The sequence below is a fragment of the Heterodontus francisci genome, chromosome 40 (assembly GCF_036365525.1).
Source record: "Heterodontus francisci isolate sHetFra1 chromosome 40, sHetFra1.hap1, whole genome shotgun sequence".
NCBI lineage: Eukaryota > Metazoa > Chordata > Chondrichthyes > Heterodontiformes > Heterodontidae > Heterodontus > Heterodontus francisci.
The window spans coordinates 4,069,877-4,094,341 of NC_090410.1; the positions used below are offsets into that span (position 1 = coordinate 4,069,877).

The window sequence follows — 24,465 nt, forward strand, 5'->3', positions numbered from 1 at the left end:
GCATTCCACTAGCTACAGCCAGCCAGCTTGAAAATGCCCTGTTTATCCCTACTCTCCGTTTTCTGTCTGTTAATCAATCCTCCATTCATGCTAATATATTGCCCCCAAACTCCAGGAGCCCTTATCTTGTGTATTAACCTTTTTGTGTGGCACCTTTATCAAATGCCTTTTGGAAATCCAAGTATACTACATCTACTGGCTCCCCTTTATCTACCCTACTAGTTGCATCTTCAAAAAAAGCTAATGAATTTGTCAAACACTATTTCCCTTTAATAAAACCATGTTGATTTCTGTCTGATTTTCTGTCTATGATTTTCTAAGTGCATTGTTAAGACTTTAATAGATTGCAGCCTTTTCCCGGTGACTGATGTCAGGCTAACTGGCCGGCAGTTTTCTGTTTTCTCTCTTGCTCCTTTCTTGAATAGCAGTGTTACATTTGCTAACTTTCAATCCATTAGGACTGTTCTGGTATCTAAGGAATTTTGGAAAATCATAACCAGTGCATCCATTATCTCTGCAGCTACCTCTCTTAGAACTGTAGGATGTAGGACATCAGGCCCTGGGAATTTGATGGCTTTTAGTCCCTAAGATTCTCTCATACTTTATTTTTTCTGCCAATATTAATTACTTCAAGTTTCTCACTCTTATTAGCCCCTTGGTTACCCTTTATTTTTGAAATGTAATTTGGCAGACACAAAATATTTGTTCAACATCTCTGCCATTGCCTCATTTTCCATTATTTCTCCTGTCTCTGTCTCCAAAGGACCAATATTTATTTTAGCTACTCTCCTTTTTTTATATACTTGTAAAAGCTCTTACAATTGGTTTTTATATTCCTGGTTAGTTTACTATCATTTCCACCCCCCCCTCTTTATCAACCTTTTGGTAGACCTTTGATTTCTAACACTCCCAACCTCGGGCTTATTAATATTCTTTGCAACATTATAAGCCTATTCTTTTAATCTAATACTATCCTTAACTTCCCTCGTAAGCCACGATTGGATCTTTCACACTTGAGTTTTTCTTGGAATGCAATTCTGTTGAACATTTTGAATCATTTCTTTAAATGTTTCCCACTGTGTAGTCACTGCCACACCTTTTAGTCTATTTACCCAACCTACCAAGTTCCCACTGAGTCTCGCACCACCCTGACTTAATGCAGATAGCAGTCATTCCATTATCTCTGGGTCAAAATCCTGGAACGTGCTCCCTTACAGCTTTGTGCCTGTACCTTCACCACACAGGACTGCAGAGGTTCAGGAAGGCAGCTCACCACCATCTTCTCAAGGGCAGTTAAGGATGGGCCATAAATCTTTGGCCTTGCTGGCAAGGCTAACATCCCGAAAATGAATTAAAAAAAAAAACTGGTGGCAGGTGATATCTTTGCCATCCAGCTTGAAGAGTATTTAACCGTACGATGCAGTAGATTTGATTGCATTGGGTTCAGAGAACTTTAGGATGTGCTAGAGGAGAGTAACGCTGTTGGTTTTAGGTTTGTCACTGGTGGTGATGTTTATGGTGAGTCGTTTCCGAGGGTAAGTTGAGCATTGTGCGATGCTCAAAACACATTGTCCTATTTGCAGCTGAGAGTTCTCTGTTCCCTGTCTCCCTACTCTGGCATCTCTTTTGGCCACGTACACCATTAGGATGAAGCACCATGCAAGCTTGAGGAAGAGCAACTTGTACTTCTGTTGGAACATTCGAACCCATCGCTCTTCAGATCTGATTATTGAAGTTAATATTAACACTCTCTCCTATCTCAAAACTCTTCATGATTTTGAACACCTCCTATTAAATCCCCCCACTACCTTCTCTGCTGTACGGAGAGCAATGCCAGCTTCATTCCCAGTATTCATAAAATCACAGTAATTTATATCATAGAAGGAGGCCATTTGGCCCATCGTGTCTGTGCTTGCTGAGAGCAATCCAGCCGAATTCCTGTTTTATACAGTTCGAGCATAACCTCCTTGCTCTTTTTATTCTACACCTTGGCTAATAAAGGAAAAAAAAAATCAAGTATGTTGTCTCAATCTTCTTATCTACTTGTCCTGCTACCTTCAGAGATCTGTGGACAGACCCTCCAAGGTCCCACTTCTCAGTGACCTACCATTTATTGTTTATTCCCTTGCCTCACCTTGGTTTTTTTCACCTTGACTGGGAGACACTGTAGATGTTTATGATGATGTAGGTGTGATTGGGGAACAATCCAGTCACTAGTCTGTCCTATAAAGGTTACTTATTGGAGGGAAGGATCTCCTAGTAAATACTCTTTATGCAACACTAGAATACTGTGGTAATAAAAACAAGAAATGCTGGAACCACTCAGCAGGTCTGGCAGCATCTGTGGAAAGAGAAAGAGTTAACGGTTCGGGTCAGTGACCCTTCATCTGAACTGACAAATATTAGAAAAGTCACAGGTTATAAGCAAGTGAGGTGGGGATGGGGCAAGAGAGAACAAAGGAGGTCTAGATTGGACCAGGCCACATAGCTGACCAAAAGGTCACGGAGCAAAGGCAAACAATATGTTAATGGTGTGTTGAAAGACAAAGCATTAGTACAGAATTAGGTGTTAAGCGCAGACTGGGTGACCGTTTTGCGGAACATCTCCGCTCAGTCCGCAAGCAGGACCCTGAGCTTCCGGTTGCTTGCCATTTCAACACTCCCCCCTGCTCTCATGCTCACATCTCTGTCCTGGGATTGCTGCAGTGTTCCAGTGAACATCAACGCAAGCTCGAGGAACAGCATCTCATCTACCGATTAGGCACACTACAGCCTGCCAGACTGAACATTGAGTTCAATAATTTCAGAGCATGACAGCCCCCCATTTTACTTTCATTTTTAGTTATTTTTTTCTTTTTTTTTTTACATTCTTTTTTACATTTTTTACAATTTTTTTTTTTTGCATTTATTTCATTTCATCTTAGTTTGTTCAGTTTGCTTACCCACTGTTTTTTTTTCAGGTTTGCACTTGCTGCTGTTCAATATTCAGTGTATTAACACCTAATCTGTACTAATGCTTTGTCTTTCAACACACCATTAACATATTGTTTGCCTTTGCTCCGTGACCTTTTGGTCAGCTATGTGGCCTGGTTCAATCTAGACCTCCTTTTGTTATCTCTTGCCCCACCCCCACCTCACTTGCTTATAACCTGTGACTTTTCTAATATTTGTCAGTTCCGAAGAAGGGTCACTGACCCGAAACGTTAACTCTGCTTCTCTTTCCACAGATGCTGCCAGACCTGCTGAGTGGTTCCAGCATTTCTTGTTTTTATTTCAGATTTCCAGCATCCGCAGTATTTTGCTTTTACTAGAATACTGTGGACTTGGAGATTTACAGTTATTTATTGGTGGACGGACAGTGCTGCATCTTCTCCACATTGTGTAACATGTATTGTCATGTGAATGTAACATCTGAGATATGGAGGGAAGCTGCTATCAGCAATGAATAAGGCCCCTTAACTATGAGAGTTTGTGTTCTAAGTCATGTAGTTAATGATTACACATGATTGCACTGGGCTGTGTTGTTAAACCAGTTGAACAGGTTTGTGAATTGTGGACTCAGTGACTAAGCTCCCTAAATTACAGTGCTATAGTTTAGAAAGGATTCAAATTTGTGGAATTCATTTTCTTAATCACTAATTTCACTGCCTTTGAATAGAAAAATCCTCAATGTAAATGGTGACCAGTTAAAAGGGCCCAGTCTTTGTGAAGTCTTTTCCTTTGTGCTTCCTCCCCTCACTTTAAGTAAGACTTAAAGTGGCTATTTACATTACAAGCCCGGTCTTCATGTGAACCCTAAATTGTGGGGCCCATAATTCTGCACACACTGAGACTAACTGTGACTTCCTCTTATCTGTGATGTGTCACTGGAACTAATGGGTGATGGCATTGTGACTTGCATCATGATGTCACCTTCAAAACAGTCTGCCATTGCAACACCACATACAGTCTCTCCCACCCCACCCAGAGTCGCCAACCCTCCAGGATTGAAGATCCATGTCTGGGACACGGCCGGGAGCAAAACCCGGGTGAAAAATGAGGCATTTAACTTTATAACAAATTTTGTTTTATTGAAGAGGGGGGAGGAAAAGGCTTTGTGACTGACAGTCAAGAATTGTCCAATTGGGTGAAGAAAGGCGGGGCTGTGTGAGAATGGCAGCCGACCAATTGGGGTGGGGTTGGAAGTCATGTGATGAATCCTCTTGGAATGCGTCCAACTAGAATTGGCAACTTATCCCAGGTGACTGGCAACAGCAACCTTTTTTAAAAAAAGAACACAGGGAAAGGAGACCTGAGGGGGGTCTGTGTTGTGGGTGGGGGGCAGGGGGTGGGGGGGGAGTCTGTGTTGTGGGGAGTATTTAAGAGGACCACCTGAAGAAGCAGTAAGTGATGGTTAACCGAGAAAGTGATGACGCATCACACATGACCAGGGAGTGTGGGTGTAGTCTGACAATAGTTCACATACTGAAGGATCAGGTAAAAATAAGTCTTCAAAACTATGAAGCAGATTCATATGCAAAAACTCTTTCTACTTATGTTTGAGTCCAGAATAAGCAGCATCAGCTGTTAATAATCAACACAGCTTTAAATCGTCTCTCATACTGAGCGGCTTTTACCTTTGTATTCAAAAAGTACACCACTCAAACTAGGTATAGTAGCCATGAAGGAACATCCCAGTCGGCAGCTCAAATCCCACGATGACAATCTGTGAAATTCTATTGAATAAATCTGGTAATTTGTGAGTTGGCAACATCTTGCAGTTGTGTAGCACCTTTTTAATGTATTAGGGATGTCCCAAGGCAATTCATCAGCTCTCCCTCCCTCCATACGGCACTGGAGTGCCAGTTTGGATTCTGTACTCCAGTCTTGGGACTTGAACCCACAACCCTTTGACTGTGGAGGTGAGAGCACTGCCCACTGAGCCACGCTGTAGGTGGAAGAGAGAGCCACAGATTTACAGTCAAAGGTTCTCCAGCGTGAAAAGCACTTGGAGGCATTCAGCCCAGGTTGTTCTCAACAGTGCGACCGAGTTAAGCAAACTGTTTTCTCGCCTGCCCCACTCCCTCTCTCCAGCTCGCCTGCCCCACTCCCCCTCTCTGGCTTACACTCTATTTCTTTCCATTAATATTCCTCCTCAAGAAAGGGATGGCATTTTATCTTTAAATGAGGTGTGCACAGATTGAGAAGTTACTGCTGATGTCCTTTTGAAAGTCACTGTTTGTGGAGCTGGGAAACGAAAGTGAATTAAGGGGAGTTGAAGAGGGTGATTGTGGGGGGGGGGGTGGGGATCTGTCAACGCACTTCCTGAAAGGGTGGTAAAGGCAGAGACCCTCATCACATTTGAAAAGTACTTGGATATTCACCTGCAGTGCCATAACCGACAGGCTAAAGACCCAGAGCTGGAAGGTGGAACTTGGCTGGGTGGCTTTCTAATTGTCTGGCAGGGTGTCTGATTGCCATCTTTTATGCTGTAAATGTTCTATGTTTCTAACCTACCCTGTTGGTATTTAGCAGGATCTCTGTCTATTGGCAAGTAAACTGAGCTCCGCACTGTGGATTTGTCATTTTGCTGCCTCGTAGAGGATCTGTTTTTGACTGTTCAGATTTAGATTTAGAGATACAGCACTGAAACAGGCCCTTCGGCCCACCGAGTCTGTGCCGACCATTAACCACCCATTTATACTAATCCTACACTAATCCCATATTCCTACCACATCCTCACCTGCCCTTATATTCCCCTACTGCCTACCTATACTAGGGGCAATTTATAATGGCCAATTTACCTATCAACCTGCAAGTATTTTGGCTTGTGGGAGGAAACCGGAGCACCCGGAGGAAACCCACGCAGACACAGGGAGAACTTGCAAACTCCACACAGACAATACCCAGAATTGAACCCGGGTCGCTGGAGCTGTGAGGCTGCAGTGCTAACCACTGCGCCGCCCCTCAATCTCCAGTCTTCCCAAACATAATCCAACTTGACCTGCAGAATCTGCATTTCATGTTCAGTTGGCATTGCACCAAGAATGTTTGAAAGCTTACTTTGGTTTCACCAATGCACAAAATACGATGCTGAACATAGAAGCATAACACTGCAGGAGAAGGCCATTCAGCCCATCAGCCTGTGATGGCTCTTTGAAAGAGCTACCCTATTCATGCCGCTCCTCCACTCTTTTCCCCAATAGCCCGTGTTTTCGTTTTGCTTATTTGGGAAAAGAGAAGCTACAACAAATTAAAAAGGGAGAATGATGGTAACATTCGACGAGGTGGGGTTGGGTAGCGTCTGTGTAGACAGCAAGATAGCTTTGTGTTTTGGGTGTGTGCCTTGCAGCAGGCTTACAAAATTACAGAGTGTGTTTGAAAAGGAACTTCACAGAGCAAGAAGAATTCAGACCCCACAGGAAGGTGTTTAACTGGGAAAGCAGGAGATGGTTAAATTAGCTTTTAACAAGACAATAAGAAGCAGCATAATGATAGGAATTAAAGGCATTTAAGAGACATGGAATGTGTGATATTTGAGACAGCGGAGGTACCACAGACTCTGAAATGGAGACAGTAAAAGCTGGAAGGGTGGAATAATCCAGAAGCCACGGGGAGAATTCATCAATTTTTAAAAAGCGGTTGTGTCACTGGATTGAATATTTGGCTATTCTGAAAAGTCAGAGGATACCTTCAGCCCATCCCCACCCCTGATCTCTCTAACCTCCTCCAGCCCTAAGCCCTCCGAGATCTCTCTGTGTCCCTCTAATTCCGGCCTCTTGCACATCCCCGATTTTCTTCACTCCACCATTGGCGGCCGTGCCTTCAGCTGCCTGGGCCCTAAGCTCTGGAATTCCCTCCCTAAACCTCTCCGCCTCTCGACATCCTCATTTAAAATGTTCTCTTAAAACCTGCCTCTGACCTAGCTGTTGGTCACCTGCCCTGACATCTCCTTATGTGACTCGGTGTCAAATTCTGTTTGATAATGCTCCTGCAAAGTGTCTTGGGCACTTTTCTACGTTAAAGGTGCTAGACAAATGGAAGTTGTTGTTGTTGAGTAAATTGCTTAAATAAGTTGTTCTACTGAAGTACAAGGTTCATCGAATGGTTTCTGAGTTTATGGCTGTTTTGACCACAAAAACTGCAATTCTCCCTTCTTATCCATTAGAAGTTGCTCTTGATTGTGAGGCAAAGGCATGGTAAAGTGGAATGGTTATGTTACTCTTGGTAATCTCCAGAGGCCCCGACTAATTGGGGATCATGAGTTCAAATCCCATCATCTCCTAAAACTGTACAACACAGAAGGGGTCCATTTGGCCCATCAAGTCAGTGCTGTCTCTTCCACGCCCCTGCTCTTTCCTCATATCCCTGCAATTTTTTTTTCTCCTTTCAGGATTTATCAAATTCCATTTTGAAGGTTGCTATTGCATTTGTATCCATCATCCTGTCATGGAGAGGATTCCAAGTCCTAACCACTCGTGCAAAAAGATTTTTCCTCCTATCATCTCTGGTTCTTTTGTTAATCACCTTTAAATCTGTGCCCTCTGATTTGTGATCGTTCAGCCATTGGAAAGATTCTCTTTTATTTACTCGTTTTAAACCCTGCACAGTTTTAAACACCTCTATCAAATCTCCTCCTCTTGTCTGTTCTGAGGAGAATAGCCCCCAGTTTCTCCAGTCTATCTATGTAACTGTAATCCCTTTATTCCTGGATTAATTTCTAAACACTAAGTAAAAGTGAACTTCAAACTTTCAGTTTGTCATGAAGAAGGAAGCCTATGGTCCTTGCCCAGTCTGACCTACGTGTGACTCCAGTCCCACTCTGAACCTCTTCATACAGACTGCAGTTATTCACCTTCTCATTGTAACTAGGGATGAGTAAGAATGATTCACATCCTGAGAATAAATAATACTCTGTCCTTGGTGTCACCATTTTTTCCGGAACTCCTGATCCGTTGAAACAAGTATCCCTCCTGTCCAGTGGGCTGATTCTGTGAATCTGCCTCCGTCTGACTTTTTTTTAGCATTTTGTTTTCAGGCCTGTGTGGAATGGTCGTAACCTCCTGGGTATTCAGTGTGTCAGCACTCTCTGCTCTGGGCCAGAAGATTAGACTGGTTCAAGTCCAACTCTCGAGATTTCAGACACTCTCTGAGTAGGGCAGAGGGAAAGCTGTGTCGTCACATGAGATGGTAAACCCAACTCCTGCCCGCCCTTTCAGGATTTAAAATATCCCAGTGTGTTATTCGAAAAGAAGCAGGGGAGTTCTCCCTGGTGTCCCGGCCAATATTTATCCCTCAATCAAAATCTTTTTTTAAAAAACATTCCAAAAATAATTGGTTGTAAAGCAGTTTGAGATATCCTGCGGTTGTGGAAAGGTGCTATAGAAATGCAAGTCCCGGTTCTTCCCCAACACACCCACCCAGCCCCTTCGCGCACTCCCCTGTGCATGCTCGTAAGACAAATTGAAAATTTCAAAACAGAGGTTGATAGATTTGTTAGGCAAGTGTGTTAAGGATTATAGAACCAAGGCAGGTAGAATTGCAGTACAGCAGATCAGCCACAAGGTAATTGACAGGCTTGAGGGGCTGAATGGCCCATTCCTCTTCCTAAGATTGTCATTTTATTTGCTTTCACTGAAGCACAGATTGGGAGGAGCCTGATACAAGTGTCCAAAAGGTTGCACGGACTGGATAGAACAAGTGTGAATGGGTTAGTGAAGCTGAAGTCAGAGCAGGGATAAAGTTTTTGCACTGCTGGATCAGTTTTGGGAGAGTGGAGCTATTGTTTTCCTGATATTGCCCTTCCCCATTCAAGATAAAACGTGCATTTCTGTAGCACCTTTCATGGTCTCAGGACGTCCGAAAGCTCTTTACAGCCGATGAAGTACTTTTTGAAGTGCAGTCACTGTTGTAATGTCGGAGATGTGGCAGCCAACTTAAACACAGCAAGATCCCACACACAGCAATACGATAACCTGTTTTAGTGGAGTTGGCTGAGGGATAAATATTGTCCAGGACACTGGGGAGAACTCCCCTGCTCTTTGGAATAGTGGCTGGGGGTTTCTTTTCCATCCGCCTGAGAAGGCAGACGGGGCCTCTGACAGTGCAGCACTCCAACAGCACTGCACTGGGGGTGCCAGCCTAGATTGTGCGTCTCGGGTCTCTGAAGTGGGGCCCACAACTTTGCGGCTGTGAGGTGAAAGTGCGACCCACTGAGCCAAGGTTGATATCCAACAGTTTATCGAATGTCCTGTGAAATCTTACACTGCGTTTGTGACTGATGCTGATAGCACAATGATAGAAGCCACAATAGGGAAGTATCAGTTACCTGCACTCTCACACACACACACTGCAGCTGGAAGTTTACAACTTTACCTCCTTTTTTTTATTTTAATCTTTGATACATTCAATGAAGTTAACACCTGTTGACTAGATGCTAACTATTTCTCGAAGTAACTTGTTGCAAACTTAATTTTCAGTGAACTGCTTGTGTCCGTCAAAGACTGGTCCGTGCCGTGCCTCGTTTCCCCGGTGGTATTATAATGTTACCGACAAGATCTGCAAAGAGTTCACTTATGGAGGCTGCCTAGCCAATGGGAACAATTTTAAGAGTGAACAGGACTGTTTGAAGAATTGCAATGGAGCCACAGGTATGTACAAAACAAAATTTCTCTGGCTTTTGGTGGGTTACTGGTCTTCCTTTTAATTGGACAAGAGATTCTCCCAATGGCTCTGGGAGTTTATCTTGACCAAAAAGGATGATTATTGATGTTTACAAGACGATGGATTTTTTTGTTAGAGAAAAAACTATTCCCTCTGAGTGCGTCAGTAATCACGGGTCATAGATTGAAAATCATTGGACAATTCTCCCAGTGGGGAGATGCGGAATGCTTTTACTCAGCTGTCGGGATCTGGAATTTTCAATCTGAAAAGGTGTTGGAAGCTGATCCCATAAATTATTTTCAAAGGAGTTGGACCGATGCTTGATGATGAGGAGCTTACAGAGACTAAGTAGGACTGATCTTTCAAAGAGCAAACACAGGCCTGATGGGCCGAATGGCCTCATTCTGTGTGTTTTAAATTTTGATGATTCTATCCTCTGCGGGTGCTGGATTTGATTTATCTTTCGTGTGCTCCAGTTTTTAATCCCCTGGGATCCTGTTGAGGATTGATTTGGCTGGTAACCTGCTATGTTGGAAGGTGTTGATCCCTGATGGGTAATAATGAATGAACCCCTGAAAGAAGAAAGGACCTTGCATTTCTATAGTGCCTTTCGCCACCTCAGGATGTCGCAAAGTGCTTTACGGCCAATGAAGTAGTATAGTCACTGCTGTAACATGGGTAACGCAGCAGCCAATTTGTGCACAGCAAGATTCCACAAAGCAGCAATGTGGTAACTGACCAGATAAAATCTCTTGTGATTTTGGTTGAGGGGTAAATGTTGGTCGGGGCAGCAGAGTGGAGTCTCCTGCTCTTCTTTGAATAGTTCCATGGTATCTTTTATGTCCACCTGAGAGGGCAGATGGGGCCTCAGTTTAACGTCTCATCCAAAAGACTGTACCCACTGAGCTACAGCTAACATAAAACATGTGCTGATTGGTACAGTTGCCAGTGAGGCAACTATTCAAACAGAGGATTTTCCACTAAAGTGATCACTTCAACCAAACTTCATTGGTAATTTTATTGTAATGGATGGATTGTGATTTTTGAAAGCAGACATTGTTCTTTATAAGTGATTACGGGTAATGTGCTAAACTGTACATAAATTACAAATTGAAATGTTTGCTGGGAGATTTTTGGGTGACGTGATGTTTGCATGAAAGCAGATTACTTGTTAGGGTGCAGTGTGCCACACGATGTCAGCCTTAGCTCAGCTGATAGCACACTCGTCTCTGAGTCAGTCAGAAGGTTGTGGGTTCAGAGACCCACTCCAGAGACTTGAGCACAGAAATCCAGGCTGAGCCTCCCATTGCAGTACTGACAAGCTGCAGCGACTGACTTCTCCCCAGAGTCTGGGTCAATATATATGCCTCAACCAAGATCTCAGACAGATTTACTTCACTGTTTGTGGGAGCTTGCTGTGCACAAATTGGCTGCTCCATTTCCTACATTACAGCAGTGACTACACTACAGTCACTGAAGGACTTTAGCAAAGCACTTTGGGATGTCCTGAGGTTATGGAAATACAAGTTTTTTTTTCAGATAGTATTGTCAATACTCTAATTTATTACATATTTTACACGCACCTCCCCCACACATGCAATCAATCTCCCACAACATGCGCATGAAAAATGAAGACATTTCAAGTTTTAAGAATTTCACATTGCAGTTCACACAATCTTACACTCATTCAACATCTTGCATGTGGATCAGGAAATTCCTCAAGACTACGACTCGCGTTCCGAAGGCATTCTCTATAATCTATGTATTAGACCTATAGTATGTATTTGTCAGGATAGTTAACACAAGGATATTGTCAATACTTAAGAGTTGGGAGACTGACTTCAAAAACTTGCTTCAGATCCCCTAGTGGCCAAATCTGGCAACTGTATTTGTGACAGTTGACATTGTAAATTGTTAACAAAGTGTGATGAAACTTCAGGAAGTATGGTCTACAGATTAGTGCATGCCCAATGCACATTGTTATATTCTCTCTCAATGTTGATAGCATAAAACAAATTTCTATTTTTTTTTTTAGCAGCATCGATCAACTCTGTGCCAGTATCGAGTAGGAGCATATTGAGTCTGAAGGGTAAGTTGACTGACTTGAAAGCGTTTTTGTAATCTAATGCTCGAGTTGAGCTGCTGTTTCACCAGGACTCTGCGTGATCGATGTACCCAAGTGGTCTAGAATTGGACTATCCAAAGTAACCCAACTTTTCAGATGCCTGATGCAAACTTAATTTGTTGTTGGTAACAATGGATATAATTTATACTTTGTAAAAAGCTGACCTGATCTTTATCTGCAGCTCCCCAACTGGTTTTCAACTCCCTCCATGTTCTTGCCCCTTTCTGTTTCTGTAATCTCCTCCAGCCCCACAACCCTGCATTCCTCAATTCTGGCCTCTGTGCATCCCCAATTATAATCGCTCCACCATTGGTGGCCGTGTCTTCAGCTGCCTGGGCCCCAAGCTCTGGAATTCCCTCCCTAAACCTTTCCTCCACTCTCTCTCTCCTTTTTATGAGAAGCTGTTAAAACCTACCTCTTTGGGCAAAGTTTTGGTCGCCTGACCTAATATCTCCTTTATGCAGCTTGGTGTCAAACATTCTGATAACTCCAGTGAAACGCTTTGGGATGCTTTTCCCATGTTAAAGGTGCTATATAAATGCAGGTTGCTATTGGCCTAATATGACCCGGTCAATTGATGGTGATGGAACAAACTTTGCTTTGTTTCCTACTCACTTTTTTTTTTAACCTATTTGCAGACTGTTCCAAGCAATGTTCAGTAAACGAGTTCAAGTGTACCGATGGCTGCTGTGTATCTCGTGACCTGTTGTGTGATGGAACAACCCAATGTTTTGATAAATCTGATGATGAATACTGCAAAGCTGGTAAGTAACGGAGTGTTCAACTTTGACACTGGAGAGGGAGCAGAGGAGATTCACCAGGATGTTGCTTGGGATGGAGCATTTCAGCTATGAAGAGAGGCTGGATAGGCTGGGGTTGTTTTCCTTAGAGCAGAGAAGGCTGAGGGGGGACCTGATTGAGGTGTACAAAATGATGAGGGGCATAGATAGGGTTGATAGGAAGAGGCTTTTTCCCTTAGTGGAGGGGTCAATAACCAGGGGGCGTAGATTTAAGGTAAGGGGCAGGAGGTTTAGAGGGGATATGAGGATAAAGTTTTCACCCAGAGGGTGGTTGGAGTCTGGAATGCACTGCATTAAGTGGTGGTAGAGGCAGGAACCCTCAACATTTAAGAAGTATTTAGATGAGCACTTGAAATGCCATAGCATACAAGGCTACGGGCCAAGTGCTAGAAAATGGGATTAGAATAGATAGGTGCTTGATGGCCGGCACAGACATGATGGGCCGAAGGGCCTGTTTCTGTGCTGTATAACTCTATGACTCTGATATTGTATTCATTTGAAGTGTTGTGTAGCATATGATAGACTGGAAGAGTTGACCTCCTGTTCTTTAAGCTCATGACAATGGAATCCTGTTCTTGGATTGGTTGGTGAGGGTGTGTGAAATCTCCAAGAGTTTGCCTGGGATGGTGCCACTATTAAAATACCATGCTGACTCTGCCCCTGCTTCTGCTCATCTACTGTGGAAGCCCTCATCCATGGCTTTGCTACCTCTAGACTTGACTATTCCAACACGTTCCTGGCTGTCCTCACATCTTACACCATCCTTTAACTTGAGCTTATCCAAAACCCTGCTGCTCGTATCCTAGTCCCATTCACCCATCACCCTCTGTGCTCTCTGATCTGCATTGGCTCCTGATTCAACAATGGCTCCATTTTAAAACTCCCATCTGTGCTTTCAAATCTCTCCATCGCCTCATCCCCACTTATCTCTGTAACCTTCTCCAGCCCTACAGCCCTCACATCGTTTCAATTCTGGCCTCATCCTCATCCTGATTTTATTGGCTCTACCACTTCAACCCCCTGGGCCCTAAGCTCTGGATTTTCCTCAACCTCTTTGCTCCTTGAAGACACTCCTTAAAGCCGCTCTTTGACCAAGCTTTTGGTCACCTGTCCTAATATATCTCAAGTGCCTCAGTATTAAATTTTGTCTGACAACGCTCCTGTGAAGCATTTTGGGATATTTTACTTCACTAAAGGTGCTATATAAATGCAAGTTAGTGTTGTTGACGTGACCCCCTTGAGCTAAATTATTTTCCATTAAACCAAGAGGCCATGAAACCAAACACCAACAACAAAGTTAGTCCCCTCAGGAGGGGAGCAAAGAAATTCTTGAATGTGGAAGAGAACGAGGGGGAGAGACAGCTCATAGATACATAGTGGTTCTCCAGCACAGTTCAGTGAATGTAGTTTGAAGGAAGACTTGCTGGAGAAGTGAAGTTTTGTTCTAAAGAGACTAGTCTGACTTTTTATTGTTCTCAATTCTAGTGAGTGCCAGTTACACACGCCTGACTGAACACCTGGAATCCAGCACTCCGGATAACGGTAGGTCTCGAAACCTCATTGTGCAAAGTTTCATTCTGTTATATCAATGATTTAACTTTAAATGGCGAGTATGTACTGGAAGGAGTTGTACTGTTGAGGCAACTGATAGTTGTGTATTTTACAGGGAAATATATTCTGCAGCTCCCTCCTCCCTCCCATTGAGAGATTACAGTGAATTTTCAGGGAAGCTGATTTGCATATTTCAGCTCATTAAGCAATCGGTAAATGATGAGCATCAGACACTGACCCCTGTGATAATCTTAACCTTTAAGGATCCATGAAAGAATTCTTTGGAAGAGGCAAAGCTTGAGCAAGGCATTTGTCAGATCTTAATCTTTTCCCTGCAAAGTTGAGTTAATTGCAGTGAATTGGAATGTGTGGGAACACTTGCTGGGCTGCATTGCTGTGTATTGATCAGTCTGGGCAGCTCGCGCATGCCCTCACTGTTCCAGTCAAGTCCTGATGGTCCAGATGTGTCTGATTGCACGGTCACCAGTGGTGATCTGAATGTTGGCTGTTTGGATGAGCATTTCCTGTGCTGTGTGCCCACAAGTTGCTCTTTTAATGACCCTACAAACTGAAAGCTGCAGTTACCCAGTTCCTTCAAGGCCCTTGTACTCTGTGGGTCCTGGTTCCTGCCATGTTTTTTACCCCTCTCCTATTCTCTGCGATGACCCCACTAACTTGCTCTGGAGTCTGATTCTGAATTAACTAAATAGTTACAGTGATGAAACAGCAGTATTAAAAATAAGACTTGCATTTCTTTACCGCCGTTCACCAACATCGGGACGTCTCAAAGCCTTTTACAGGCAATGTGATGTAGGAAACATGGCAGCCAATTTGCGCACAGTAAGATCCCACAAACGGCAATGTGGCAGTGACCAGATTATCGGTTTTTAGCGATGGTGGTTGAGGGGTTGAAAATTGTCTACAATAACGATAGTAAACGTCCTAAACTGGCTTTTAAAAGCTGCTCCCTTTGCCTGACTCCAGTGACTGCAGTCAGAACCTCCCTCTGTCAGTGCATTCTGAGCATGCCTTTTGGTTCCAGCAGGGCATTGGAACTGAGTGAGGCTTTTTTGGGGGGGGGGGGGGGGGGAAATCAGCCGGTTTCATCTGGAATATTCAGAGGTGGTTTCCCCAGTAGGACAAACTAGAAAGTTTGTGTGCTGCGGTTAACTTGTTTTAATGCCAGGACATGCATCTTGCAGAGCGATGCTACGCACCCAGGAAAGTTGGAAGCTGCCGTGCTGCATTCCCTCGCTGGTATTTTGACCCAAAGTCCCAAGCCTGCAAATCATTCACTTATGGAGGCTGCAAGGGCAATAAGAATAACTACGAGACTGAAAACAAATGTCTGGATGCATGCACTGGACAGAAGGGTGAGTCTGGTCTTGAGACATCATGTATCCACTCCATCACCAAGACCGCCGCCTCCTACCTCCTAATATCACTCATTTCTGTCCCTTCTTCAGCTTATCAGCTGCAGGAACCCTCATCCCGTATCCAGACCCGACTATTCCAATGCAGTCCTGACTGGCTTCCCATTTTCCACCCTCTGTAAACATAAGCTCATTCAAAACTTTGCCTATGTTCTAACTTGCACCAAATCCCAGTCACCCATCACGCCTGTGCTCACTGACCTACACTGGCTCCCAGTGTGGCCATGCCTCAAATTTAAAATTCTCATCTTTATGGTCAAATCCCTCCTTGGCCTCTCCCCTCCCCATCTTTGTAATCTCCTCCAGCCCTACAACCCTTCCAAGATCTCTATATTCCTCTAATTCTGGCCTCTTGTGCATCCTCAATTTTTAATTGTCCCATGATTGGTGGCTGTGCCTTTCAGATGCCTGGGTCCTAAGCTCTGGAATTCCCTCCCTAAACCTCTCCAACTTTCTCTCCTACTTTTTAAGATGCCCCTTTAAAACCGACCTCTTTGACCAAGTTTTTGGTCACCTGTCCTAATATCTCCTTATGTGGCTCGGTGTCAATTTATTTGATAACGTTTCTGTGTAATGCCTTGAGGTGTTGTATTTTGTTAAAATGTGCTACATAAATGCAGTTTTTGTTTTTTGAGTGCTGGTATAAAGTGGCTGCTTATTGTATTGCAGAGGTCATCCCAGAGCCACAGAAACTCCAGGACACCGCTGCTGATGAAGGTAGGGCCGCCCTGTAGTTACAAACATTGACACAACATGAGCACCATATCCCTGCCTATCAATCACTTCTTTACTTTTACATTTTTGGTATGTTTGAGATACTAGTGTCTGTCTGTGAAACCTGCGCTTAATATTCTATTTGCTGCCTCTCTGTGGACTTGCTGACTGGGAAGGTGGTGAGTTGGTCTGGGACCTGCCTGGTTATTTTCCTCCTTTTCAGGCCTTCAAACTCAATTCCTTCACACAATTTGAGAGCAGTAGACTGGTGTATGTTTCCTTAGATGTTTCTGTAGGTGCGATCACATGGGTATTGAGGGATTATGGAGCCAAGGCGGGTGGTTGGGGTTAGCTTGCAGATCAGCCATGATCTTCCAGAATGACAGAATAGGCTTGAGGGACTGAATGGCCTACATTGCTATCTACTAACTCTTTGCTAATATTCCTCGTAGTTTACTGCTTCGCTCCAGCTGTGACTGGTAAATGCCGTGCATCTTTCCCACGCTGGTATTACGCTCCTGAAACTCAGAGCTGCAAACAGTTCACCTACGGAGGTTGTGGTGGGAACAAGAACAATTACGATAGTGAGGCTGAGTGCTTGGCTCGATGCTCAGGAAAAATGGGTAAGTAAGATGTCTTCATACAGTTGCAATATTTGAAACTTGTGAATCGGAGTCATGGGATGTGGGCATCGCTGGCCAGGCCAGCATTTATTGCCCATCCCTAATTGCCCTTGAGAAAGTGGTGGTGAGCTGCCTTCTTGAACCACTGCAGTCCATGTGGGGTAGGTACAACCACAGTGCTGTTAGGAAGGGAGTTCCAGGATATTGACCATGCGACAGTGAAGGAACGGCGATATAGTTCCAAGTCAGGATGGTGTGTGATTTGGACGGGAACTTGCAGGTGGTGATCCCATTAAAACATGGTAGTTACCATGGTGACCTGGTAGTTACGATACTGATCTAGTAACAGATGGTGAGTTCAAATCCCAATTTGGCAAATTAAATTCAATAAATCTGCTAATTTGTGGGATGCTCCCAGAAAATAATGACCATGAAAGCTGGTAAGACACAACTGGTTCAAGGAAGTAAATCTGCTGTTGTTGCCCAGTCTGTCCGAAATAAAAGGAAAGAACTTGCATTTATATAGTGCCTTTCATGAACCCAGCACATCTCTAAGAGCTTTACAGCCAATGAAGTGTTTTTTTTTGAAGTGTAGTCACTGTTGTGATGTAGGAAATGTGACAGCCAAGCTCTGCACAGCAAGATCCCACAAAGGGCAATGTGATGATGACCACATTATCTGTTTTAGTGATGTTGATTTGAGGGATAAATATTGGGCAGGGCACTGAGGAGAACTCCCCTGCTCTCCTTTTAAATTAGTACTGTGGAATGATCTTGCATCTACCTGAGAGGGCAGACAGAGGTTATTCCATTCCCCCTGGTGAAATTCTCCATCTTCTGAGCTGAACATTCTCATCATTCTCTGGGTGAAGAAGTTTCTGAATGTCTTATTAGATTGGATCCACGTGAGAGCAGTTGGGGCCATAGTTTAACGTCTTATCTGACAGCGCGGTGCTCCCGCAGGGCTGCACCATGAAAAAGTCAGCCTAGACTTTGGGCTCAAGCGCCCAGACTGGGGCTTGTACTCGCAACCCTCCTGATTCGGAGGTGAGAGAATCACCCACAGAGTCACGGCTGACACCGTGACAGATTAGAACTGAATCTAAACGTAAAAGTTTTGGATGGAAGTTGAATTGTTTTATGATGCCGTTGAGGTTCCAACGCACACGAGCCGTCCTGAACGCTCTCTTTTTTAATTCTTTTATCTTGGTAGATAATTGGAAGCAAAACAACAATGGGAACTTTGATAAACATCACCGTCCTGAACTTCGCCATCATGCTTCTGGTAAATACCTCGTGATCAAGATAGGAATTTCATTTACTTTTAATGTTTATATTCATTTCAAGCAGCTTGGGGTTAAAATGGAGGGTGATCTGTTCGTTACTGAAAGATGGGAGATAGTCAGGCTGCAAGGAAGTGTGATTGGTGAATGACCAGACTTTGGGGGGATGCCAGTAGACCTCATTACCTCACTGTGCAGCAAAGTGTGGAGACCAACCACACAGTTTACTAGACTCTCCTTATGAGAAGAAATGTCTTTATGCCAAACTGGGATTCATGGGGTAAATATCCCTGTTTTTTTTTTTTCTGCTGCTAGTTTTTAACACTCTGGTGAGAACACACCACCCAAGCCTTCTCTGGGTAGATTAGTTCATTTTTAAAAAATGTATTCGTTCATGACATGTGGGCATCGCTGGCAAGGCCAGCATTTATTGCCCATCCCTAATTGCCTTTGATGATGGTGGTGAGCTGCCGCCTTGAATACAATTGAGAGGCTTACTATTCCATTTCGGAGGGCAGTTAAGACTCTACCACATTGCTGTGGGTCCGGAGTCACCGATTGGCCAGACTGGGTAAGGACGGCAGATTTCCTTCCCTAAAGGGCATTAGATGGGTTTTTACAACAATCCAGTAGCTTCCTTGTCACAATTAGTGACACTAGCTTTTTAGTCCAGATTCATTCTGTTAATTGAATTTAAATCCTCCAGCTGCCTTGGGATTTGAACTTCTGTCTCTGGACCATTAGTCCATGCCTCTGGATTACTAGTCCAGTAACATAACCACCATGCTATCATACCCCAAGTATTGCCTGATTATGTTCTGTCATACAGGCTGAGCTAGTGGCCGTTTCACATCTCCTGAATGTACCATTACTGTGATTCCTTGTAAACTGGGCTGCAGCTAAGGGAGAATTGAATCTGATTTCTGTTTATGGGAGGTTAGGGAAATTAAGAGGTGTCTTTTTTTTTTTGCAGAGAGTGATGTCCTTGGGACTTGAGTGAGGTTTAGCTGAGTTTTTATTCGTTTGGGGGATGTGGGCGTCACTGGCCAGGCCAGCATTTATTGCCCATCCCTAATTGCCCTTGAGAAAGTGGTGGTGAGCTGCCTTCTTGAACCGCTGCAGTCCATGTGGGGTAGGTACACCCACAGTGTTGTTCGGAAGGGAGTTCCAGGATTTTGACCCAGCGACAGTGAAGGAACGGTGATATAGTTCCAAGTCAGGATGGTGTGTGACTTGGAGGGGAATTTGCAGGTGGTGGTGTTCCCATGCATTTGCTGCCCTTGTCCTTCTAGATATTAGAAGTCGCGGGCTTGGAAGGTGCTGTTGAAAGAGCCTTGATAAGTTACTGCAATACTTCTAGTAGATGGTAGACACTGTGTGTCGGTGGTAAAGGGAGTGAATATTGAAGGCGGTGGATGAGGTGCCGATCAGGTGGGCTGCTTTGTCCTGGATGGTGTTGAGCTTCTTGAGTGTGTGTTGGAGCTGCACCCATCCAGGCAAGTGGAGAGTATGAGGCCAAGACAGAGACTGACTGTTGCAGCTGAACATAAAGGCTTCTCCTTTTATTCTTTAGTTTCACTTTCCCTTTGCTAGCATGTGTGTTCTACAGCAGCCTCTAGAGTACACTGTGCACAATGCAATTGCAATTTCGAAACACTGCAACACTACACTGGGAGGGGGCGAAGAGTCCATTTTGTATTCTTCAAATATAAGGAAGGGACCAGATTGGCAACTTTCAAACACTTTTCAAAAGAATTCCCATCCTGATATTCAGTATAATCTTCCAGATGGTAGGACACCCCTTTTGAGGAGAAAGTTTGGAAAAGTAGTCTCCTCCTAAAGGGACAAAGGTCAGCATTTGGGAGGGGAAACTATGGATCCTCAACTCCATTATAATGAAGACTATGGTATCGAGGTGTGAGGGAGGAGAGTTCAGAAAAGAAATATCTTGGAGTTAAAGGCAAATTCAGCCAAGGTTTACAGTCTACACATTTCCAAAGGCTGACTGCAAAAGTTGTCTGTCACCTGGGAAAGCTGGCTGTTTTGTACAGGTCACCTGGCACTCCTGCAAAACACGTTAGCAACAACCTGAATCTTGAGAAAGGGGATAAAGACCTGTTTATTCAAACTCTACTCCTTTTACATTAAACTTCATTAGTTCTATGAATGGAACACTCTAGACAAGAGGGAGCAGAACCGATCTCTCAGGTTGGTGAAGTGTGGCCAGTATTGTCTGGTCCATAACCGAGATCTGCTCTGTCTGGTGATCTAGTTAAATCAGGGATTGAAGGTTATGCTAATGGTGTGAGATAGAGGGGTGGGGTGGGGGGGAGGCTCATGGGGAGCATAGACCAGTTGGGCCGAATGGCCTGTTTCTGTGCTGTTTATTTCTATTAGTAACCGGGAATATAGTTTACACTTGGAGCAAGGGGAAAAGAGAATCCTGTTTGGAATAGGTGATGGGAGCAGATTAAATAACTGAGAATGATTTACCTGCCTGGATGGAATAATTACACTTGCCAACAGTGAGCGCTTGGGTTAAAGAATTAAAGACGAGTGTATCTGAGCACAGAAACTGTTGCTGCTCTTTATGATTACAATGTGAATTCTTTTCTTCCCCACCCCTGTTTTAACAGCAATCTCGATGGTGATCCTGCTGGCAATCTGCGTCCTAATCCTCCTTGGGGGAGTCATCTACTTCATCATCAAGCTCGCAAAGACAGACCACGTTGTCTCCTATCGGCATGCCCCACCTGGGGAGGACAAGGAGACTCTTATTGGCCCCGTTCAGAACCTGTAAAATGAATTCCCTTGTAATCTATTGAATGTGTGGCAAAAAAAAACACATTTTACAACTTTATCCTTGTGTCTCATCTTCGACAATGCCACAGCAGAGAGAACTTTTTTCTATTTGATCGACAAACCCCTGTTTCCAGTCTGTCTTTTTTTTTTTTAGTTTTATCTGTTCTGATGAAGGGTGGACGTTAATGTAGCAGCTGGTCAGTTCCTTGCAATAGTTAGCTGACTTGGGGAAGAAGATTGGAATTGACTCACTGTCCCTTCAGGTAGGGATACACTAGTTCTCTCTGTCTTGGATTGAGGTTTGGTGCCACTGCACGTGACCGAGGGGGCAATTGTTTGGATTTGAATTTACCTTTTTTGGAGGGAGCCGGGCCCGCCTGACCCTCTTCAGCTTCATGTCCATGGTTTTACAGTGATAGGGGTCGGAACCTTCCATTCAATGGAACTCCCTGGAATCTGTATTTCTATTTAGGTTTGAAGTGCAATGCGTAATGTAATGTCCACGTTATGCAGGGTACAGGAAGTCAAGGTTAGATTGGAGGCTGCCTACTGAATCTGTCTCCTGTGGAGCATGAAGGATGTGGCCAATTAGATACTCTGTTGTCCCTGCTCATTAATCACGGAGTCGGTCTATGAATTCTTCCAGGTTGGTTTTATTAAAATTGCAAATTCTAGCAATTTATACAGCTGAATCTGGACCCAATATGTACCTCCATACTAGGATCAAATCTACTGCCACATGAAATATCAAGGCTGCAGTCTGCTGTAGCCTCTATTCCAAGTTCAGAGGTTATGACTCGATATAAATGGTTTTAATATTATCTGAGAATGCAACTTGTGCTGTTGTTGCTGGGTGTGACCTTCGACCTTTAATGCTTTTGTTTTAATTGGCCCTTTCGCTGGGGGAGGGGCGCAACTTTCTTGATGTCTCTCTGACAATGTAACCTTCCGGGAACGTGGGTCAACTTTCAAATCCGTGCTGGTTTATTTGCCCCTCGTGTTGGGGTGGGGAGGGAGTGGGGGGCAGTGTGAGAACGAGAGCAGCTCTTTGAATTGTGCAGTCCTGAAAGAGTCGCTAACTGGATTAAAATCAAAAATGTTTCAAATCTCACTTGGCCTGCACTAAGGGGATGAAATACAAACCATAGTTCAGTGAAGATAGAAATGCAAATTTCCAGCATCTGCAGCATTTTGCTTTTATTACAGAAATGAGATGCTCAAAATTTCCCCCCCATTTTCTTCTGTTTTAATCACTTCATTGCATGAGAAATAGTAATTGAAGAATGTCTGAAGTCCATCAATGTCTGATGCAAAGCCAGTGTTGGCTGGAGTGCTGCTGTCTCCATCCTTACTGACCATATCAGCATCTTAATGGATTTACCCCTTCTTCACTCTACACAGCCATTTCTGTGCTCTGATTTAATCCTGGCAATGACTATAATCTCTCAATGCAGCAAGACTTCAAGGTTGGCGCTGAATATATCCCAAAGTGCAACTTGAGTTAATTACCAAAATCTGCCAATCATTTGAAGGTGTGATGTTTGCAAGCTAGGTATAACATTGGGAATAATTTGATTTGCCATCCCGTCTCCTGCACCCAATAGTACAGATGTGGTACTGAGGGTCTGTGTGTATCTGCACTTAATGATGTTGAAACCACTGCTTTTATGGTTGAGTTGCTGTGAATCTTTTAATGATCTCACATCCTCCTTCTTTGATGCTGACGTAGATTTTCTCGTTATTTATCATATGGAATCCAGGTGTCAATAATTCAATACTTGTGCTACATTGAGAAGCTACTTGTCTGTAGGCCAGCCGTGTCCCATTGGACTTGAGAGAGGGAGAGAAAGCTGTAGAGTGTGATGTGTTGGATTTTGTGCATCTTCCCTCCCTTACAATGGCCGCACTCAGGACTGCACATCTGCTGCCCAATGTAGAGTGGGCCTTTATACCTCACCAAGTGAACTGAGAACAACCTATTCCTGAGTTTGCTCCAGGTTTGTAGAATGACTTGACTCTGGGTCAGCTGCTGTATCTTTCCCATCTAAAACCTGCTGGTGCTGTCTTGGTGTGAGATTGGTGTGATGTCAGTGAGTGCAGACGCTCTATGCTTTGCAAAATTTAGGAACAATATATCATTTTTTACATGTCCTCGTCCCCAGGAGGAACAGCCAATCTTATGAATAATAAGAGTAATTTTGCTTGCTCCCCCCGGGGACTTTTCATACCCTATTCTTGCTGCAGACTTGAGTCCGAACTGCAGGAGGTTGTGTGGTCTTTAGCTGCTGTCAGATATTTCCATCCTCTTCTCTCACGCTGTTCCCCCTCTCCCCCTTCTCTTGTGCTAGCTCTCCCCTCACCCTGTGCCGCCCCGCTCCCCAAACATAGTTTCTGACTGCTCCCAATTACACAGCCTTTCAGTAAAGTGAAAACTGGATTGTTGAGATGTGACCGTTTGTGGAAATACACTGAAGAACTTTGTGGGACAGTTCCAATGAATAATCATCGAGGTGGGATTTGCACTCCATTTGTTTTTCATATCAACCTTCAGATTTGAGACTTTATATATATTAAAAATTCTTTATGTAATCCGACAAATCAATTGCTAAAGGGTTGGGATTTTGATTTTCTGCTTTTAGACTTCAGAATGAAATTGTTACAATGACCTAGAATTGGAAATGGGGAGAAACAGGAAACAGAGAACAAAGCATGGAATTCTTAAATGGGGTGTGTGCGTGTATATGATTTTTAAATAGACTCAATGTATAGGGTTAATACTCGGGTGATTGGGAATCTCAAATGTGATTTTTGTAATGTCTGTAATATGTAATGAACTTTTAATAAAATCTTTTTAGAACTTTTGATTTGTTTTTTTTTAAATCCTGTAGTCAGTCAGGTGACTGTGTTGGGGTTGGATTGTTGGAGAGTCTCAGCTTTAAGTTGGAGTCCTAATGAGATTAGTTTGGGGGAATCTCAGAGCAGATTTCTGTGGACCTCTCTGTACCATAGCCCACGTATTACACAGCGGAAGATCCAGTGTGTAAGAAGGACCTTTTTGGATAGGTGATTTGAAACTCCTGTTTATCAATGTTGGCCTTTGCTCACTTCCTCTGTCCCATGACTGGATGCAGAAAAAGTTCGTCATTGAGAGCCCTGAAGTTTGATTAGGAAAAAGAAAAATTGTTTCCCAAATAAGATTCTCCCGCCACCCCCACCTCCTTTCTGAGATAACCCATCACCAAACACAAATACAAGATCCATGGTACTCCAACGTAATGCCTGTCCTGTTAATCTTGAGGTTTCTGAATGTTGCTGTCCTTTACAGTCCTGTTAGCCAAGGCATAACAGAAACGATGATATTAACGACATAAAACGCCTTCATGGCAAAAGTTAGGCTCAATGCTAGATCAACAATCCCTCTCTCCTCTCCTATTGATGCTGGTACCCCTTTGTACATTGTTCTCGTGACCTGTTTAATAAGCTGTAACCTTT

At 43.7% G+C, this 24,465-nt stretch overlaps 1 protein-coding gene across 3 annotated transcripts in view; it reads left to right on the forward strand.

Annotated features, from left to right (window-relative positions):
- The window catches only part of LOC137352986 (actinia tenebrosa protease inhibitors-like), a 32,496-nt gene extending 8,662 nt beyond the window's left edge, over nt 1–23,834 (forward strand). Inside the window, exons 2-10 of one of the 3 annotated variants that reach the window (XM_068018834.1) lie at nt 9,459–9,629; nt 11,678–11,731; nt 12,406–12,531; nt 14,053–14,109; nt 15,321–15,491; nt 16,221–16,268; nt 16,718–16,888; nt 18,102–18,173; nt 20,808–23,834. In XM_068018834.1, the coding sequence (XP_067874935.1) occupies nt 9,459–9,629; nt 11,678–11,731; nt 12,406–12,531; nt 14,053–14,109; nt 15,321–15,491; nt 16,221–16,268; nt 16,718–16,888; nt 18,102–18,173; nt 20,808–20,971 (1,034 nt within the window). In that variant the 3' untranslated portion in view covers nt 20,972–23,834. The remainder of the gene's footprint in view (nt 1–9,458; nt 9,630–11,677; nt 11,732–12,405; nt 12,532–14,052; nt 14,110–15,320; nt 15,492–16,220; nt 16,269–16,717; nt 16,889–18,101; nt 18,174–20,807) is intronic. The other 2 variants (XM_068018835.1, XM_068018836.1) reach the window with 2 other exon arrangements.
- Nucleotides 23,835–24,465: the final 631 nt, after the last annotated feature.